The sequence below is a fragment of the Archocentrus centrarchus genome, chromosome 14 (assembly GCF_007364275.1).
Source record: "Archocentrus centrarchus isolate MPI-CPG fArcCen1 chromosome 14, fArcCen1, whole genome shotgun sequence".
Taxonomy (NCBI): domain Eukaryota; kingdom Metazoa; phylum Chordata; class Actinopteri; order Cichliformes; family Cichlidae; genus Archocentrus; species Archocentrus centrarchus.
This window is the reverse complement of record NC_044359.1, coordinates 18877235-18894657: the sequence shown is the minus strand read 5'-3', so window position 1 is coordinate 18894657 and position 17423 is coordinate 18877235. Positions and strand designations below refer to the sequence as shown.

At 39.3% G+C, this 17423-nt stretch overlaps 1 protein-coding gene across 3 annotated transcripts; it reads left to right on the top strand.

Moving 5' to 3' along the window:
- Window positions 1–154: 154 nt before the first annotated feature.
- pls3 (plastin 3 (T isoform)) lies at window positions 155–16777 on the top strand. 3 transcript variants are annotated; one of them, XM_030747157.1, is made up of 16 exons: window positions 155–275; window positions 6137–6241; window positions 6479–6630; window positions 8340–8469; window positions 8711–8843; window positions 11123–11204; window positions 11314–11479; window positions 11570–11712; window positions 12408–12503; window positions 12607–12802; window positions 13309–13387; window positions 13507–13624; window positions 13698–13828; window positions 15135–15258; window positions 15436–15560; window positions 15658–16777. In XM_030747157.1, exons 2-16 carry the CDS (start codon window positions 6181–6183, stop codon window positions 15788–15790), a joined length of 1869 nt encoding a protein of 622 aa, XP_030603017.1. In that variant the 5' UTR covers window positions 155–275; window positions 6137–6180; the 3' UTR covers window positions 15791–16777. The 3 variants fall into 3 exon arrangements, with proteins under 3 accessions (XP_030603017.1, XP_030603019.1, XP_030603018.1); XM_030747159.1 differs by lacking the exon at window positions 155–275 and adding an exon at window positions 2941–3083; XM_030747158.1 differs by lacking the exon at window positions 155–275 and adding an exon at window positions 3909–4044.
- Window positions 16778–17423: the final 646 nt, after the last annotated feature.

The following is a 17423-nucleotide window of genomic DNA, read 5'->3' as shown; positions in this document are numbered from 1 at the left end:
AGCATATTAAAAAAAACTGCATTGCTTATATTTATATAATTGATCCACTAAGTCAAATTTAAAATAAAATTACTTTTACTTTAAGAGCCTTCAATAATAATGTTTTAGTTGAGTTTAAATTTTTGGTATCAGTGACCCTCCATACTACAGACACAGCGCGTATTGGGTGACGTCAGCGCAGGGCGGGCGAGCATTCCTGTCGTCTACTTTTGTCTCTACGTGGAGGAGGCAGGACTGCAGACTGGACGCTGTCTGGAATTTAAGGCGCACCAACAGTAAGTACCAATTTCCTGACAACTTATAGACCACCACCTACTTACAGCGAGAGTTTGTCTCAGTTTTGCTTATCAAAACACCATCATCTGTCGTAATCTTTCCTCTCTGTGATAGCCGTTATCCTCTGGTTATAGGGATGGATTTGCAGGAGTAAATACGGGTAGTTTCCTGCCTATAAAACTTGCATGTTTGTCGCTAGCCGGCTAGCTCTAGCTACACCTTGAGTGTAGCCTGTTCATCCTCTCGGAGCTGAATAAGCGATAAATTGGTGAAATAATGCACTCTTTCACTTCCAAATTATGGCCAAATAACTTTTGGAAAAAGTAGCTGCTACTCAACGACACAGCATATGCACTCATTTCATTGTGTGCCTATGTGCTTATACAGAAAGAGGTTAACCTATTTTTAATGCTTAAGATATAGGCTGTCTCCATATTTTTGAATATGTAAAATCCTACAGGAAAAGTCTGGTTAGACAAAACCAGGTTTGGTCCCTCAGCACGCCACCTCTCACCGGAGGAATTAAAGGTGGAGACTGCAGTATTTCTTTAAAAGGTTTATTTTTAATCTTCCCGCTGCACAAGTTAACATATAAATGACACATACCTGAAGACAATAACACAAAGAGTCTGTAAAGACGTCTAGTGTAACAGATTATTTGCCATGCCTGGTATGTGTGACCTTAATGTTTACTCTGCTGAATGTTTAATTATATATATTTTTTTGTTATTTTCTGCAAAGATGTGCCTCCCCTGACTCTGTGCCACGAAAAGTCTATGAGGCCTTTGCACTCACTGTGCAAGAGTTTTCTTAGCTGATCTTTGAAAAGTCATTGTTCTCATATGGTCTTTCTCTCCGTGTGCTGGTAAGCTTGGTGAATGTTTCCACACCAAAATAAGACAGCTTGTTTATGCACACAGTGGCTTTTTGTGCCTCTCTGTGTGTGTTGAACAGTGGTCTATGTAAACTTGTTTACTGCCTTGAACGATTTACCAGATTTTTCCTGGAGCCCATGTGGAGCTGCAGCACTCACTTACATCTGGTATTCCAATCCTGGATCACTGTTAGGACACGGCTGAACAACAAGGCCAACTGATAATGTCCAGGACACCTGTATTTTAACTTCATAAATGTTGTGACTTCTAACATTAAGTGCGTTGTGAAAACAGGCATTCGGCAGTGCAGGTCCTGGCCTTGGTTAAAATCTTGTTTTGCTTGTACGGCAGGATACATGGATACAGGATAGAGATGCTTAATTCATAAAGATGAGGCATACATTGTTGGCTGTGTCAGCAGCAAAGAATGTGATAATTGCATTTCCTTTGTGGGAAAGAGGAATGCTGGATGTCGTTTTAACTGTAACCTGACTGGTGTGGTCAGATTGTCCATGAATGTACTGGTATGTACACTATGCTTCACAAAATAGCTGAGGTAAAATGACATTTTTCCTTGTTCATGCTGTGGAACTGTAAGAGAACCTACTGTAGGTCCTTTTTAAATACAGACATTACATGCACACAATGCTATCTCTCAAACCAGACAGTCGAGAAGGTGGATGGGTGGTGTAGCTAAGCTGCATTTTGCTTCCAGCCTGGTTCACTCCTGTTTGAATGAACAGGTTTCCCCACTTTTTTTTTTTTTTTTGCACCGTCAGGATATACGGAAATGTCACTTGTTTTGCAACTTAGAAAAAGTGATCAGGTTACTGTTTTGCACCACTTCTTTTCATTCAGAAACTCTTTTTAAACTGCACTTTCTGGTAGATGTTGCTGAACATTAAAATCGGTCCCTGTTTAATAAAAAAAAAAGTGCACTACTATGATTGTTGAGTCATTGTGGTCTTCTAAATGAATCATGTACCAACTTTAATAATATTACAGCGAATGCAACAAAGAGTAATAATGCAACAAGTCAATGTTTTCCATTCTTATGTGGTTTTTGAAGCAATCAGATACAATATCAGTGGCGTTTTTACAGTTACTGTGCCTTGATAGTACTGTGAGTGTGCCATGTCTAATGGTATGCACTGCTTTTGTTGAGTAATAACATAGATGTAGGTGTGGTGCTTACCTGTCGCAGAAACAAAGTAACCAAGCTGATTCAGCAGCATCTCTGTATGAATTCCTGTAGCAACCAATTTGCTAGCACAGGGATTTTTGACTTCCTTTATCATTTATCAAAACACATGCTTTCATTTGGTTAACACTGGTGTACTATAGAGAGGAGGTTGTATAAAGACTAGGTGGCTGCTGTTATTTCATTTGAATGTATCCATGATGAGTCACCATATGCCCTGGCTTTTTAAGCTTTTATAATACCCAGCCTCGGGTGTTACACACGCAGCTGTACATGATGTCAAAGTCGAGTAAACTCCACAAACAATTTGTTGTCATCACCTCCTCCTTACCTGCCAGTACCGCTGTGCTTATCTTATTCCAGCAGCCTGAACAGGAAATAAAGGGCTGGCCCTACAGATTGGCTTGGTGCTCATGAGTCAGTTAGCTTCACATCTGCAGGAGATTGTGACTGAGTCAACGTCCATGTTCCTGCAGACTGCATTGGGTGTGTGCTTATTGAACTTGACCACATTTGGGAAGGGTGCCCAATCTATTTGTGTCCCTCCCATTTCCCACGTAACTGTGGATGAAACATTGGCGGGGCGGGGTGTGTCGGCTCTGCACATTTAATTCAGCCATCTGGGAGCAGCCCTCGGCTTCAAATTGAGTGAAAGAGCCATCAAAGGCGATTGTAAACGGCGTCAATGTGCTGTTTTTGGCTCAACAATTAAAGCTGCTGCTGGGAAAAAAGTAAGTGTGTGTGTGTGTGTGTGTGTGTGTGTGTGTGAGAGAGAGAGAGAGATTCGGCTGTAAAATGAGCTTGGAACTAAGAGAGCTTCTTGAAGAGAGGGGTAAAATGTCTTAAAGCCTACAAAACAAGTCCAGTTATGCTTGTTTTGCTACTGCTAGATATCACATGACTCGGATGACTGACTCTATACACATGAGCATTTGTTTCAGTCCATCTCAGTTTCAGCTGGAGCTACCAAAACTTTCATTTTGGGATACTTCTACCCAGTATTTGTTTTTCTTTTTTTTTTTTTTTGTTTGTTTTGTTTTTAATTTTAATTAGTTGAAAGTATAGCTATGGCACTCATCTGTCACCCTCTTTGTACCGCAGCCAAACACTGACCTCTTAATATTGTGCTCTGTCAGAGGTATTGATGTGCTTTTAGACAAAGATCCATTTAGGAGGTTGATGTTGCTTTCAATGTAAAAGCACAGGAATTTTTTTGCTTCTATACATGCACATGCGCACACACACACACACACACACACAAACCATCCAGCTGTCAAAGAGCGCAACTGTCTTTGGAAACCAGCCACTCTGAACTCACTCTCTAGCGTAACACAAGATTTATAGCCATGCTTTGCGATGGTGATTACAAACCCTCTATTCTTCTGCACCACCAGTGATATGTCTCACATTTGTCCATTGCCATCTGTGCCCTTGCTCCATGTACTTAAACCCTTCTTCTGTTGTCACTCCGCCTCTGCCGAGGGTGTGACAAGTGAGCAAGTGAGGTAATGTTTGTGGGCACTTATTTGAAGCAGGCCTGACTTAACCAGCCACATTTCACATCCTTTTGGAGAAAAGTTAAATATAGCTGTGCTAGAATCGGCATTTTCCTAATAGTTTAGTCAGGAGTTTGTACTCGCCCTGATTTAGGGTTACTTTGCAGAAGGAAAACACTCTTCTCTCTGATTTATGGTAAGTTGTTTAAAATGATTTTTGTTTCTGTTGTGGCTCATTAAAGTGACAAATCCCTCACAGTCACCTAGTTTTCTAAATTATGTAAAAAAAAAAAAAGTGATTTATTTTGTCTGAATGACTTTATTGGACAAGTCATTCTTGTTTTTGTAGGGCCATGCCTTTATAATTTGTTGCTTTGTTTTATATTTATAGTTTCATGGGAACTGAATCACATCTCTGACGCCTTGTGGCTACTGTTGAGTCACCTTTTATGACTATTAATAGTTGCATTCATTAAAGCAGATGCAAAGATAGTGGACTTTGGTTCGCTGTCTGCTTTGCTGTTAGCTGCTTAGCTAAGATGTTGCTGAGGGTGCAAAGAAAATAGATGGCTCGATTTTCTCCAAAAAAGTTAAGGCACAAATTCCAATTCCCTCTTCTATTTTTATGTTTTGTTGGGGAAACCAGATGTTAGCCTTGCCCTGGATTTATACGCTGTGATAATCACACATCTGTAGTTTTAAGTCGGGAAAAGGGAACACTTCTCTATCTGGAAAAATCTTTGATCCTTTTTGTTAACCACATTTTTGTTTTCTCAACCCTCATGTTAGAGAGGAATGCCATTATACCAGTCTAGCCTTGGAGAGTGAGGGAGCTCACCTCTCTGTAAGTGGAGCTCAATCGGTCCAGGCCTCCTGCATTCCTTTGCACCTACTGAACAGGAAGGGGGTGCTGACAGAAATTCCTTATTTTCAGTGCATTTTTTCCCCCCCCCGATATTTCCTTTGCTTCAGAGGAGGATGGGAACACAGTGGTTTTTGTCAAGCAGAGTAGCTCTCAAGACTGATTCTCGCTGACTTGTAGTCGCTGCGTGACTTGTAGTCGCTGCGTGACTTGAGTCGTTAACCTTTGAACCAGATGAACCTGACAGGTCATGTTTCATTTGCTCTGACTGTTTAAACAGATTTCCATCTGGCCTTACCCATGCCATGCCAGTCACAATCATTTATCTAATACTGTATGGGTTTGAGCTGGTGACTGACATATCAACACCACGCTCTCTTTACATTGTTCTGTCACATGTGCAGAAACTGTAGACAAGGGTTAAATTGTACTTCTGTTTTAATTTCCATTTTTTTTGCCTAAGTTGTAATGACCAATTCTTTTCAGTGGGATTTGGGAGTGTGCAGGTAAACAGAAATACATATAAACTTATCAGGATTAGTAATAAATGATCGCTGTATTAGCCCTGCGACAGGCTGGCGACCTGTACAGGGTGCACCCTGCCTTTCACCCTACAAAGCTGGGATAGGCTCCAGCTCCCCCCACGACCCTGAAAAGGATAAGCGGAAGAAGATGGATGGATGGATTGATGGATAGTAATAAATGAATAGATGTTTGCTCTCTAGATATCTGGTGGCTACACCAGAAATCACAGAATATTGGCCATCGTCTCAAGAGACTTTATCGTCTGCCTTGGTGTCCATTTGTGTAGCTCTTTGGCTACAGAGAAAGAGGGGATCGCAGAAATTCAACTTAGGTGGAGGTCACAGAGACACAATTTCTATATTTGTATATAAGCCTCACAGGGGCTCACAAATATACCAGATGTTATGTTGTTACATAAAACTAGATGTGCAGTCCTAACAGCTTTTTATTGCATCTATCAGTAAAAAGATTTAACTTGTTTTGTTGATTGTAGTATAGGCAAAAATATATGTTAGTAAAAAATATTAATTTTACAAAATGTGCTGTACAGTAAACTAATTCAGAAGAAAACATAAAATCATTCAAAGGCTGTTCAGGTCTTGGATCCTCTGGTAGTTTTATTACAGTATGTGCTTGTGCTGTACAATAAAACCTAACAGGAAGTGACTTTGATTAAGGAAAAGGATAAATGCTAACAGTGGCTGTGATCATTGTGAGGGAGACAGGCAAATGAAGTTATTTTTAGACCTGGGAGAAAATGAGAGGTTCACTTTTCTGCTGTGTGTTGAATGCTGGTTGAATACACAGGAGGTTGCAGCAGTCTGGGGGAGTTTTGGGGGGAGTGATAAAGACACTGTTTGCCTCACGTTGTTTTGAGACTGACTCTGCTCTCTCCCCACAGTCACACCTTTCTCTGACTGACCACCTCAGGTCAATCTCAGAAAAATGTCTGCAAAGCTAACACAGGAAGAAAGGGAGGAGATGAGACAGATATTTGACAATTTTGGTGAGTAAAAGCCATGTTACTGAGTATGCTGTTAATAACATATTTATATAATATTTGTGGTTTGTTAAGAGTTTGTCTTGTAAATTTACCTTCTTTGTGACATCTTTTTTTTTTTTTTCAGACTTGGTTTTGACAATTTTGGATACCAAAAATGAAAATGTTGAATTATAATTGTAATTGTCACTGTTGTTACAGCTAGTTTTACTATATCTAATGGTTCTTCCTGTGTTTCTATAGATAAGAATGGAGATGGGAATATCAGTAAACAAGAGCTTGGCGACCTCCTTAAAGAGATTGGCCATCCCCTACCAGGATTCAGGCTTCGAGAGCTCATCCAGAAACTCGATACGGACAATGATGAAAAACTAAACTTTACAGAGTTTACCTCGGTATGTTATAAGCAAGCCTGATGAATTTTTACCTTCTATTCCAAGTGTTTTGTTTTTTTTCTGTAAAATTATATCTCTATCTGATAGCATCTGCATGAACAGCAGAGCTGAAAAGCCTCTACGTTGCCACAAATGCACAAACATACATACTGTAGGAATGTGGAAGTGGTGCCATCAAAGTGAAGTAAGCTGAGGAAATGAAGAGTCAGTCACTTGCAGAAGCAGCTTATTGTACAGCTTGCGTACCTTATCAGTCAAGAACTTTTTTTTTTTTCTGAAGATGTAGTTGCTCTTAGTCCAAATATCTGCTAACTGATTAGGTATTTTATGACACTGCAAAGCTGGGCTCCTCAATCCAGCGTCGTTCATGTGTTGATAAGTTATTATATACACATATATGTGCTTTTGTATGAGAAAGATGAAACAAAATATGCAGAACTGGTTGAAAATATTGCTGTTGTGTTGTTGTGGTTACTTCTTTTATCTACACTACGATAGGAAACGCAAGTTAGCGTCCTGTGACCTTCTGCATGTAAAGAGTGCTGTGCTACGTAGTTGCCTGGCAGCTCATTGTGGTCACGCCAGCAGCTGCAGAGCCAAGGTCACTGATGAGGCAGTGATAACTTCAGCTGCAGGAAGTGTCACATATGTTACCACTGAATGCGTATTGTCAACGCAGCTCGGTTCATATGTTGTGATTTACTGATAAGCTACACTACAGAGCAAGAACTGTCACCACATATTGCTCCCTTAATTATTTTTAAATAATGTTTTAATGTGGAGGACAATAAGTTCTGTAGCTGTTACTACAGAACTCTAACCCAGATGCTATCATGAATCCATCAACCTGAGGCAACCCTGTACCTTTTCTATCAATCAACACTGTTTTTTAAAGCCCTTTGATGCTGCCAAAACTTCAGCTACTAAACTAGATACTCACCATATCTTCTTAGCCTTGTAGCTGGCAGGTTGGCTTTTTGTTTTCATGCCAGTGAGGAGCAGTTCCAGCAGCTCTCCTGTGTCTGCCAAGTGACCTGAGCTGCTACGGTGGCTTAGAGGAGCCCAAAAGACAAAAAGGCAACAGTAACAGGAGAGAAGTCGGTTGAGGCTTTTGCACAGAACTATGGCTTATTACAGAATGTTTGAGTCATTGACTCAGATTCATTGATTAGTCTGCTGATTGTGTTTCAAAAAAGCTGAAATTAAAAAAATAAAACCCTTGCAAATGATTCCCGATAACAAAAATTGTTGAATTACAAATTAAATGGCCATCATATCATAAAATTATATGTGGCTGATCTGAAAGTGATTCCTCAGTAGAGTTGCTTGCATGTATATACAGCAATTTGATATACCTGTGTAATCAAACATAATCCAAAAGAACTGTTCTTTCAGAAAGTTCAGTTATTTGTCTGTAATGCTCACTCAGTTTTACTGGTTAGAAATGTTTTATTGAACAAATGTGCTTTAATTGAAATATTAGCAGAGAGCTACCTTGAACATAAGAATCTAATTCTTGTAATTATTATAGATGCACAGTGAAATTTTAAAAAAATATTATTTTTGGCTTTACAACTTTTTGAAGAACAGCCATTGCTGTAAATAATGTTCATTTCTACAACACAATCACAAATGTCAATAAATACAACACAAACATGCCATAACTTTCAGCCTTTAGCATTTCTAAGCATCTTTTGCTATTATTTTAGATTGTTGATGAGCTGAAAGCTGGCCAGATATCCAAGTCTTTTCGCAAGGCCATCAACAGAAAGGAAGGCATCCTGGCTATTGGAGGGACCTCTGAGCTGTCGAGTGAAGGCACACAACATTCATTCTCTGGTACGTCATAGAGAGTCCTGACCTCTTGGGCATTGTCTGTTTTCTCTTTCTATTTGCTGCCAATGTTTGTCATGAGCTGTAGACTTTGTACATTCTGCAGTTCACTTGCAGATGCTTCATTTAACACTGAAGTAATCTCTACTGGACAATGTGACCTAGTAAACTTAGTCCTTATAAGCAGGTCAGTGACATTATCTTGTTGGTGTTTGGATTTTAAAGCCGCCTGTGTTTGTCGTTACAGAGGAGGAGCGATACGCCTTTGTGAACTGGATCAACACTGCTCTGGAAAAGGACCCTGACTGCCAGCATGTTCTGCCCATGGATCCCAACACAGACGCCCTCTTCACATGTGTTGGAGACGGTATCGTACTCTGGTGAGCACTCCTGTAACTGTCTCTCACCTAGCTCTGACACTGCTCTAAAGGTTGTTCATATTTGGCTAAATGGTAAATGTGAGTTTTTTTTTTATATCAACATATGGAGCTCTGAAGAAGTTGCATTATCTGTGTCTGAATTGCAGTTGGTCTGGTCAAAGCTCAAAATGATTAAAGTCAGTTTACTGTTGAAGTTTAATATAGTTTAAAGGGGACATATCATGTAAAATCCACTTTTTTAGCCCTTAAATACTTTTTTGTGTGTGTGTGTGTCTGCTTTGAGTGTCTAGGAGTGCAGAAAATTTAAATGTATTCTCTCCCGGTGCTGCGTCGATATCTTTATATTCTTTTTTGGATCATATTTTTCAGTCTGTTCAGTTTTCTCTATTCCCTATTACGTTTTCTTGTCTATTACATCACAGTATTTGTGGTGCTAAGGTCATGGAGTTCCGGCTAACCAATTTCGTGAATCCGACATTTTTATTTATTTTTTTTCTCTTAGCGATTTTGTAGTCCAAATAAGATATACTTAATCAAATTATTGCACATCTTTAGTTGTGTACAGTGAGTATGAGTATCCTTTTGTGGGTGTTAAATAGTAGTTTCCAATGTATGGACACTATAGTTAAACTACGCTCCATATTATAGGTAGCTGATATGGATGGAGAGGGTGTAAATACAGTAATAACACTCCATTGCGATGCATTCATTTGAAGGCGTGGTTCTGCAGGTTTGTCATCTTCATTCTCCTGCTCTCGGTCAGACTCTGACTCAAACATGTAAGGCTGGATGGACAAGTCTTCCGTTGTTGACATCTTCAATAAACTTGGGAATAAAAAGTTTCTCTGCCGGTAGATAATCGTATCGCTGCTATCAAACTACAAAAATGGCCAAACAGGGTGGAGTGGAACGTTCTGCGACCTGGAGGGGGCCGGGGCGTGAAATGGCTCATTCACATTTAAAGGGACCGCACCAAAACGAGCTGCTCTAAGACGCACCTCAGAACAGGGGGAAACGAGGCGTCTGTGGAGCCACAATAACGAGGAATTCAGACCAAAGCATTGCAGTTCTACTTTATATAGACCACGAGTGAATGATTTACATATGAAAAGGAAGGATTTAAAAGCATGATATGTTCACTTTAACATACCTCAAACTCGTAAAAACAGTCCAGCTAATCGTATTGCTGTATTGAAGTCAATTCCCCCGTATTTTTACTGTACTTCATTATGCTTTACTGTGTGAATTGGCTATTTTTAAAATCACAATTTGTGGTGCCGATTTAGCTCCCCTGGGTTGACCCACATACCATAAGGCTAATGCAGAGGCCCGGGTTCAAACCCACTCCAAGGCCATTTACTGCATTTGCTGCCATTGATTTGTCTCCCAGCTTTCTCGTCTTCTCTCCATTGTCCTATCCCAGTAAAAAAAAATTTTTTTAAAAAGTCACAATTTGCTTCTGAGTTTAAAATAATGTCCAAACTGTTCATTTGAATTTTTGTAGGCAAATAAACAAAAGCTATGATTGTTTATTACCTGCTGAATTATTTGGTTTTGATACTTTACAGTGAGTAAATAAAAATCCCATAAAGCATAAAGCAGTCTTACATTAACCTAAGTTTAGTCATTTATGAGACTGACAGTTTGTCTGATATTCTGATTTTATGAGACTCAGCTGCCACTGTTTGTTATAATATGGATCTCAATTGAATGCCTCCTATTGATAATATATTAAGCAGGTAAAAAGGAACTAATACTCTAAATAGTTGAAAAAAAATATATGTTTACTTTTACTTAAGTATTTTTGACACCAGTGACTACCTGTATTTGAGTAATGTTGCAGTAAAATAACAGTACTTCAAGTTGAAAACATATTTTTAGCACTGCTAATTAGAATGCAGCATAACATTATGTTGTTAATGGTACTGTAATTTTGTAATTGTTAAATAGGAATAGATCAAGTTTATGTTGTATTTACCACAATATTAAAGCAAGAATTTGGTAAACATCACGTTTGAATTTGTTTGAGAGTACTCAGTATTGAGTACTGAAACTAAATGGTTGGAAAAAAGTGTCACAAATTTATTCAAACTGTGCCCTCAAATGTTATTAAACCACTTTTCTACCATGATGCTCCAAAAATTAAATATTTACCAAGAGTTGCTTATTGTTTACAAACACCGGTGCTTTTCTAACAATACACGTTTGGATTTCTATCTCGTCTAACAACAAGCATCAATCATCAAAGTTCATGTTTGGTTTTTGTACTCTTTGCACAGCAAAATGATCAACCTGTCAGTGCCCGACACGATTGATGAGAGGACCATAAATAAAAAGAAGCTGACACCTTTTACAACACAGGTCAGTCAGCTTTTCTTTTTTTTTTTTATGATGGTGCTGTTTCTTTTCTCAGGTTTTATGCAAATGTTAAAAAGAAAAAAAAAAAAATCTGTTAATTTGTACATTACAGGAGAATCTTAATCTGGCCCTGAACTCTGCTTCAGCCATTGGGTGCCATGTGGTGAACATTGGTGCTTTAGACCTGAAAGAAGGGAAGCCCCATTTGGTGCTGGGTCTGTTGTGGCAAATCATCAAGATTGGTCTTTTTGCTGACATAGAGCTCAGCAGAAACGAAGGTACATGGCATTAAATAACAGTTGTTTTAGTTCTGTTATTCCCTGGTCTGTTTTCAAGCAGCTTAAGTGATGATTAATGCCCCTGAACAGCACTGGCAGCATTGCTGAGAGATGGAGAAACTCTGGAGGACCTGATGAAGCTGTCACCAGAAGAACTGCTTTTACGCTGGGCAAACTTTCACCTGGAAAATGCTGGTCAGAAGAAGATCAACAACTTCAGCTCTGACATCAAAGTGAGTTTACTCACTGGCAGTGAATTCAGTTGGTGTATTTAAATGGTAGATGCAGATAGAGACACTAAACAAAACTTTAGGACATAATATTATAGTTTTAATGTGGCTCTTAAGGTTCTTTACAGGGCTTTTAAAATCCATTTTGACTTGTTTTTCACTACAGTAATAACTATGTCTACTAGCACAGACGTCTGTCAGCCCACCTGGACAGGTAGCACATGTTTGTGTTTGCACATACTCACCCAAGTATCCACTTAACTGTTCCAGAAATAGGAACGAGTGGGTAGTATCTCAGGCTTAGCTGTGTATGTGGGGATTAAGAAAAAGACAGTGTTTCTCTGGCAACATACATTTTAGAAAGGAAGTTCAGTTAAATAATACCATTCATTATGTCAGATGTACAGCATTTGTCAACTTTTATTACACAGGCACTACAAGGCTACTTCATAAATCAAGCAGTTGTGCACCTGTGTGTGTGTTTGCATTTTCTAATGCTGTTACTACTTAGAAAACCTCAACCTCCTTTGCATTTGTTCTTTCGTATCTTATTAATGCTCATTATTTTAACATTTAGCAAGTTCTCATCACCTTTCTCAGAGTGCAGCTGCCTTTAACGAGACCAAAGTTAGCGTGGATTTTCTTGTTTGTACAATAGCAGGAACCTAAATCGTGTTTGTTTGCTTCTTTTTATTCAGGACTCAAGAGCCTATTTCCACCTTCTGAATCAAATCTCTCCAAAAGGCACGGAAGAAGATAAGCCACGCATAGACATCAACATGGCAGGCATCAATGTAAGCACTTAGACAGTTAGAGCTCACAGCTGAGCATCTCCACCACGTGGCAGCAGCTGTACAGGCCTCTGACCCGAGCATGTGTGTGATGTGTGTTGTTCAGGAGAAAGACGACATCAAGAGGGCGGACGCCATGCTGGTGCAGGCTGACAGGCTCGGCTGTCGGCAGTTTGTCACCCCAACTGATGTTGTCAGTGGAAACCCCAAACTCAATCTCGCCTTTGTGGCCAATCTGTTTAATAAATATCCAGCATTAACCAAACCTGAGAATGAGGACATTGACTGGGGACTGTTGGAAGGTGGGTATACTGAAAAATTCTGAGTTGGTAATCAAATATAGGAAGATGCAAGAGTCCCCAATAGTCTTGAGTGCCAGTGAAACCTTTATAAAACTGTATAATTTCTCTTTAACATTATTTATGGGTAAATTAGCAACAAAAAAAAAAAAGTTTGATACAGTCAGAAACTTTCTTTGATTGGAAAAAAAACAATAAAACAGAAATCTAACATGAGAAATCACCAAGGAAATAAAAAAATCTGTCACTACTTGAAAGAATCTAGTTCACTAAATGGGTTGTATTTACATACAAACCCGTTATGAACAAATAGCTAACAAATAACAACTAACTTGCTTACTGTAGCATAGAACTAAGACAACAAATCGCTCCTGATTTTGGTACCTACTGGATACATCAGTCAGTATGCAGATTTTATATTTGCAAAAATATTCACTGTTTATTTTAATAGTTACATACATTCACAATTAAGCCCATTAAGACTCACAATCCTGTGCTGTCCTGTGCAGGTGAGACGAGAGAAGAGAGGACATTCCGAAACTGGATGAACTCCCTGGGAGTGAACCCAAATGTGAATCATCTGTATGCGTAAGTACTTCCAAGTTAATCTCATTCCTGGCATTTAAAAAAAAAAAAATGTCAGTGGGATCTAGCATTCTTCTTTTAATCTTGATGATTATTAATCACAGTGTGCACTATTCTTGTAGAGACCTACAGGATGCCATGGTCATCCTTCAGCTCTATGAGAAGATTAAAGTGCCAGTTGACTGGAACAACAAGGTCAACAAGCCACCGTACCCGAAACTGGGGACCAACATGAAAAAGGTAGCTCTAATTATCTAATTCCTTTGAATTCAAGAAGGTTTTCTCCTACTAACCATTTTATTTTGTTTCCCAGCTGGAGAATTGTAACTATGCAGTGGAACTGGGCAAAAAAGCCAAGTTCTCCCTTGTTGGCATTGGCGGGCAGGACCTGAATGATGGCAATCCTACCTTGACTCTGGCACTGGTGTGGCAACTGATGCGGAGGTAAAAAAACAAAAACAAAAGAAAAACCTTCCTTCTTTCTTTTGTTTCCCCCTTTGTAGTTAACATGAAAAGAAAAAGATTCACAGCTTGGTGTGCTGAGCACACAGAGACACTAACAAAATTAATTTGGCTAACTAAAAATTCAGAATGCAAATGTTAGCTATATTAGCAAGCTGCCATGGTGTTTAGACACTGCTAAAAAAAAATTAAAGGAACACTTTTTATAGCATCAAATCAAACTGCTGGGACATTGATCTGGTCAGTTAAGTAGCAGAGGGAGTTGTTAATCAGTTTCAGCTGCTTTGGTTTTAATGAAATTAATAATATTTGCACTAGAGGGGCAACAATGAGACAACCCCCAAAACAGGAATGAGTTTACAGGTGAAGGTGTAGATATCCAGCATGATTTTTTTTTTCCCCATTGGGATCTGATGTGTTTTCAAAGTGTTCCTTTAAGTTTTTTTGAGCAGTGTATAAAATAATTCACAATTTTCTGAATTGTTCATTTTCTACCATAACACAAACTGCACACTAAACGCACAGTCTCCAAAAGATCTGTTTTTTACAATCACACAGACCTAGAGACCAGTTGGCAGCCATCGGGAAAGTATTCCATGACTGGTTGCAAGTGGCTGCTGGAGGTTACTGGAAATTGCTGTGAAATTGAGGATCTCCTTATGATTGCTTTGATTGCTACTAGATTACTGCAGTTGCCTGTACTTTATATGGAAGCCACTGATTTGTCTGTGAACACTTGCCAGCTACTTGCTAAGTTGTTGTGAAAGTGTGGAAACCACCAAAGTGGGCATCCACCAAAGTACATAGATGATAGAAAATAAGGAAAATGGTGTAATAGGTCCACTTAAAGACATATTAATGACAAATGAAAGTAGCTTAACCCTATAACACCAAACATGTCGTCAGGGACACAACGTACTTCAAATGTCCCGCTGTTCACAGACTTTCAGCAACAATAACCATATGTTGGGTGTGAAGCCCAATTTCTCAGCTGAAGGAATTCATCAGCTTGTATTGTATTGAACTAACAATCCTCACTTTTGGAGTCACTGTAATAGTGCTCTCTATTTACTGTATTTACTTAAACAGTTTCCAGTGTGGAGAGTTGATAGTTGTAGTTGGCAACCTCCACACACAGTGGCGTGTGTGCGCAGTCTTCATATTTGGGATTACATTTCCATAGCAGGGTCCAGAGTTAAAGTTTCTTCCCTGATGTTTTTGTCTTTTTACTGTGAGCTAAAAACTGGAGTTTTCTGTTCACTTCCATGCTAGCGATCCACTCTTTCAGATATACACTGAATGTACTGGAGGACCTTGGTGATGGAGACAAAGTAAACGATGACATCATTGTACGCTGGGTCAACAAAACATTGGCAGAGGCTGGAAAATCGTCCAAGATTTCAAGTTTTAAGGTAAAGCAGCATTGGAGAATTGGAAATCTGTACATGCGTAAACCAGCCTTTATCAGCAAATGGAAGAGTGTAAAAAAAGATGTAGATGTGTGGTTTGGATGGGTAGGGGTGACATCTCATTTGCGAGGTAGGCCTGTGTGTGTTGGAACCCTAATCTGTGTGTTATGCGGTGATCAGGACAAGGAAATCAGCAGCAGTTTGGCAGTCCTGGAACTCATTGACGCTATCCAGCCTAACAGCATCGACTATGATCTGATCAAAACTGGCAGCCTCTCTGATGACGACAAACAGGAGAATGCCAAGTAAGGACCAAAAGAAAGAGAAGCAGCTTTCTGACCGCATATTGATAAGTAGGGGTGACCAGTTTTATACAACCTACAATTTCTGTGTCCTCCCTAGATATGCCATCTCAATGGCAAGGAAGATTGGAGCCCGTGTCTACGCTCTCCCAGAAGACCTGGTGGAGGTTAAACCCAAAATGGTGATGACGGTCTTTGCCTGCTTGATGGGTCGGGGGTTGAAACGAGTCTAACTAGCTGGAATCATTGTGACAGTTACTTATACCCACAGGCCATTAGCATTTTGAGAGAGCTTCCCCATCTGAAGGAATTAATTTTTTTTTTTTTTTTGTTGTGTGCGTGTCAGAATCATACATTTGCATGTATCCCTGCCTCTTCTGATTAACAGAGGTGTTTTTTGAAGAAAAACGTGCTTTCCTTTTTATTTAAAATGAAGCTGCAATACTAAATTTTCTAAAGACTTTGATCATCTTTACAGTTTCAGTATGCAGAACTCTTAATGTGTAAGAATGCTGTTTTTTTTTTTTTTTTTTTTTAAGCAAGTGTGCCTATTTGCAGTTGCAAGGTTTACATATTTTTACTCAGCTTGATAAGTAAATTATAGCCTTGAGTAACCAAAACACATTCCCAAATACCATAGTTATGAATAAATGCTTGTGGATGTTTGGGAAGGGAGAGGAAAAACAAAGAGATGTGTTTAAATGGAGCACATATCAAAAAACACATTTCCTCTGACTTGTTGAAGTAAAATCATGGCATTAACTGGCATCCCATAACTGGCAACATAAACGTCTACATATCCACATACAGAAGCCATAAGGTCAGATTATAGGAATGGCTATGGTGATGTATTCTTGTACTCGTCATTTGTTTGTTTGTTGGGATCATTATTCGATGTAAATGCTGTTCTTCGGGTGTTTCTGGTCTTTGTTGTGTTGGGTTTCTGTTTGTTTGTTTTTAAGTATCTGTTACATTGGATGAAGAGCAGGCTGACTGGATTCTCCTGGCTTCTGCTGTGCCTTCTTGTCTCGAAGACAACTTGCACTCATGCTTTGAGTTCTCCACTTTCTTTTGTATTCACTGTTACCAAATATAAATGGCAACTTCATTCCAGGTAGCTTCATGATACTCAATGACAATGGCCAGATTGTATTTGGTCTCATGCTCATGTCTATTACTAAGGGCTTTACATGCAACAATAAATATGACCTGAAAAAGAACTCGTATGTTTTATTTGTATAGCACCGATTCACAAGAACACTTTAGGTACTTTAATATTGTAAGGTAAAGAGCCTACAGTATTAGAAAGAAACCCCAACAATCAGAACCTTGCATGAGCAGCACTTGGTGACAGTGGGAAGGAAAAACTCCCTTTTAACAGGACGAAACCTCCCACAGAACCAGTTTCAGGGAGGGGCAGCCATCTGCTGCAACTGCTTAGGGGCGAGGGGAGGGAGATGGGACAAAAGACATGCTGTGGAAGAGAGCCAGAAGTTGCAGCATAATTAAGGGAAGTTTCAGGGTTATCTGATGCAGCACATACTATTAAGCTTGATCAAAAAATGAAAGTTTTGAGCCTCATCTTAAAAATAGAGAGGGTGTCTGTCTCCCAAATCCAAGCTGGGAGCTGGTTCCACAGAAGAGCGGTCTGAAAGCTGAAGGCTCTGCCTCCCATCCTACTCCTAAGTATCCTAGGAAAAATAAAATTCAGTTCTGCATTTAACACAGAGCCAATGAAGAGAAACCAATATTGGAGAAATCTGCTCTCTCTTTATATTCCCTGTCAGTACTCTAGCTGCGGCATTCTGGATCAACTGATAATAATAAATTACAGTAGTCCAGCCTAGAAGTAATAAATGCATGAAT

Coding starts and splice junctions, on each gene's coding strand:
- pls3 (XM_030747157.1), top strand. CDS start 6,181: ATGTCTGCAAAGCTAACACAGGAAGAAAGGGAGGAGATGAGACAGATA. Junction 13,388..13,506: donor AATGTGAATCATCTGTATGC/GTAAGTACTTCC, acceptor CTATTCTTGTAG/AGACCTACAGGATGCCATGG. Junction 15,259..15,435: donor CCAAGATTTCAAGTTTTAAG/GTAAAGCAGCAT, acceptor TGCGGTGATCAG/GACAAGGAAATCAGCAGCAG.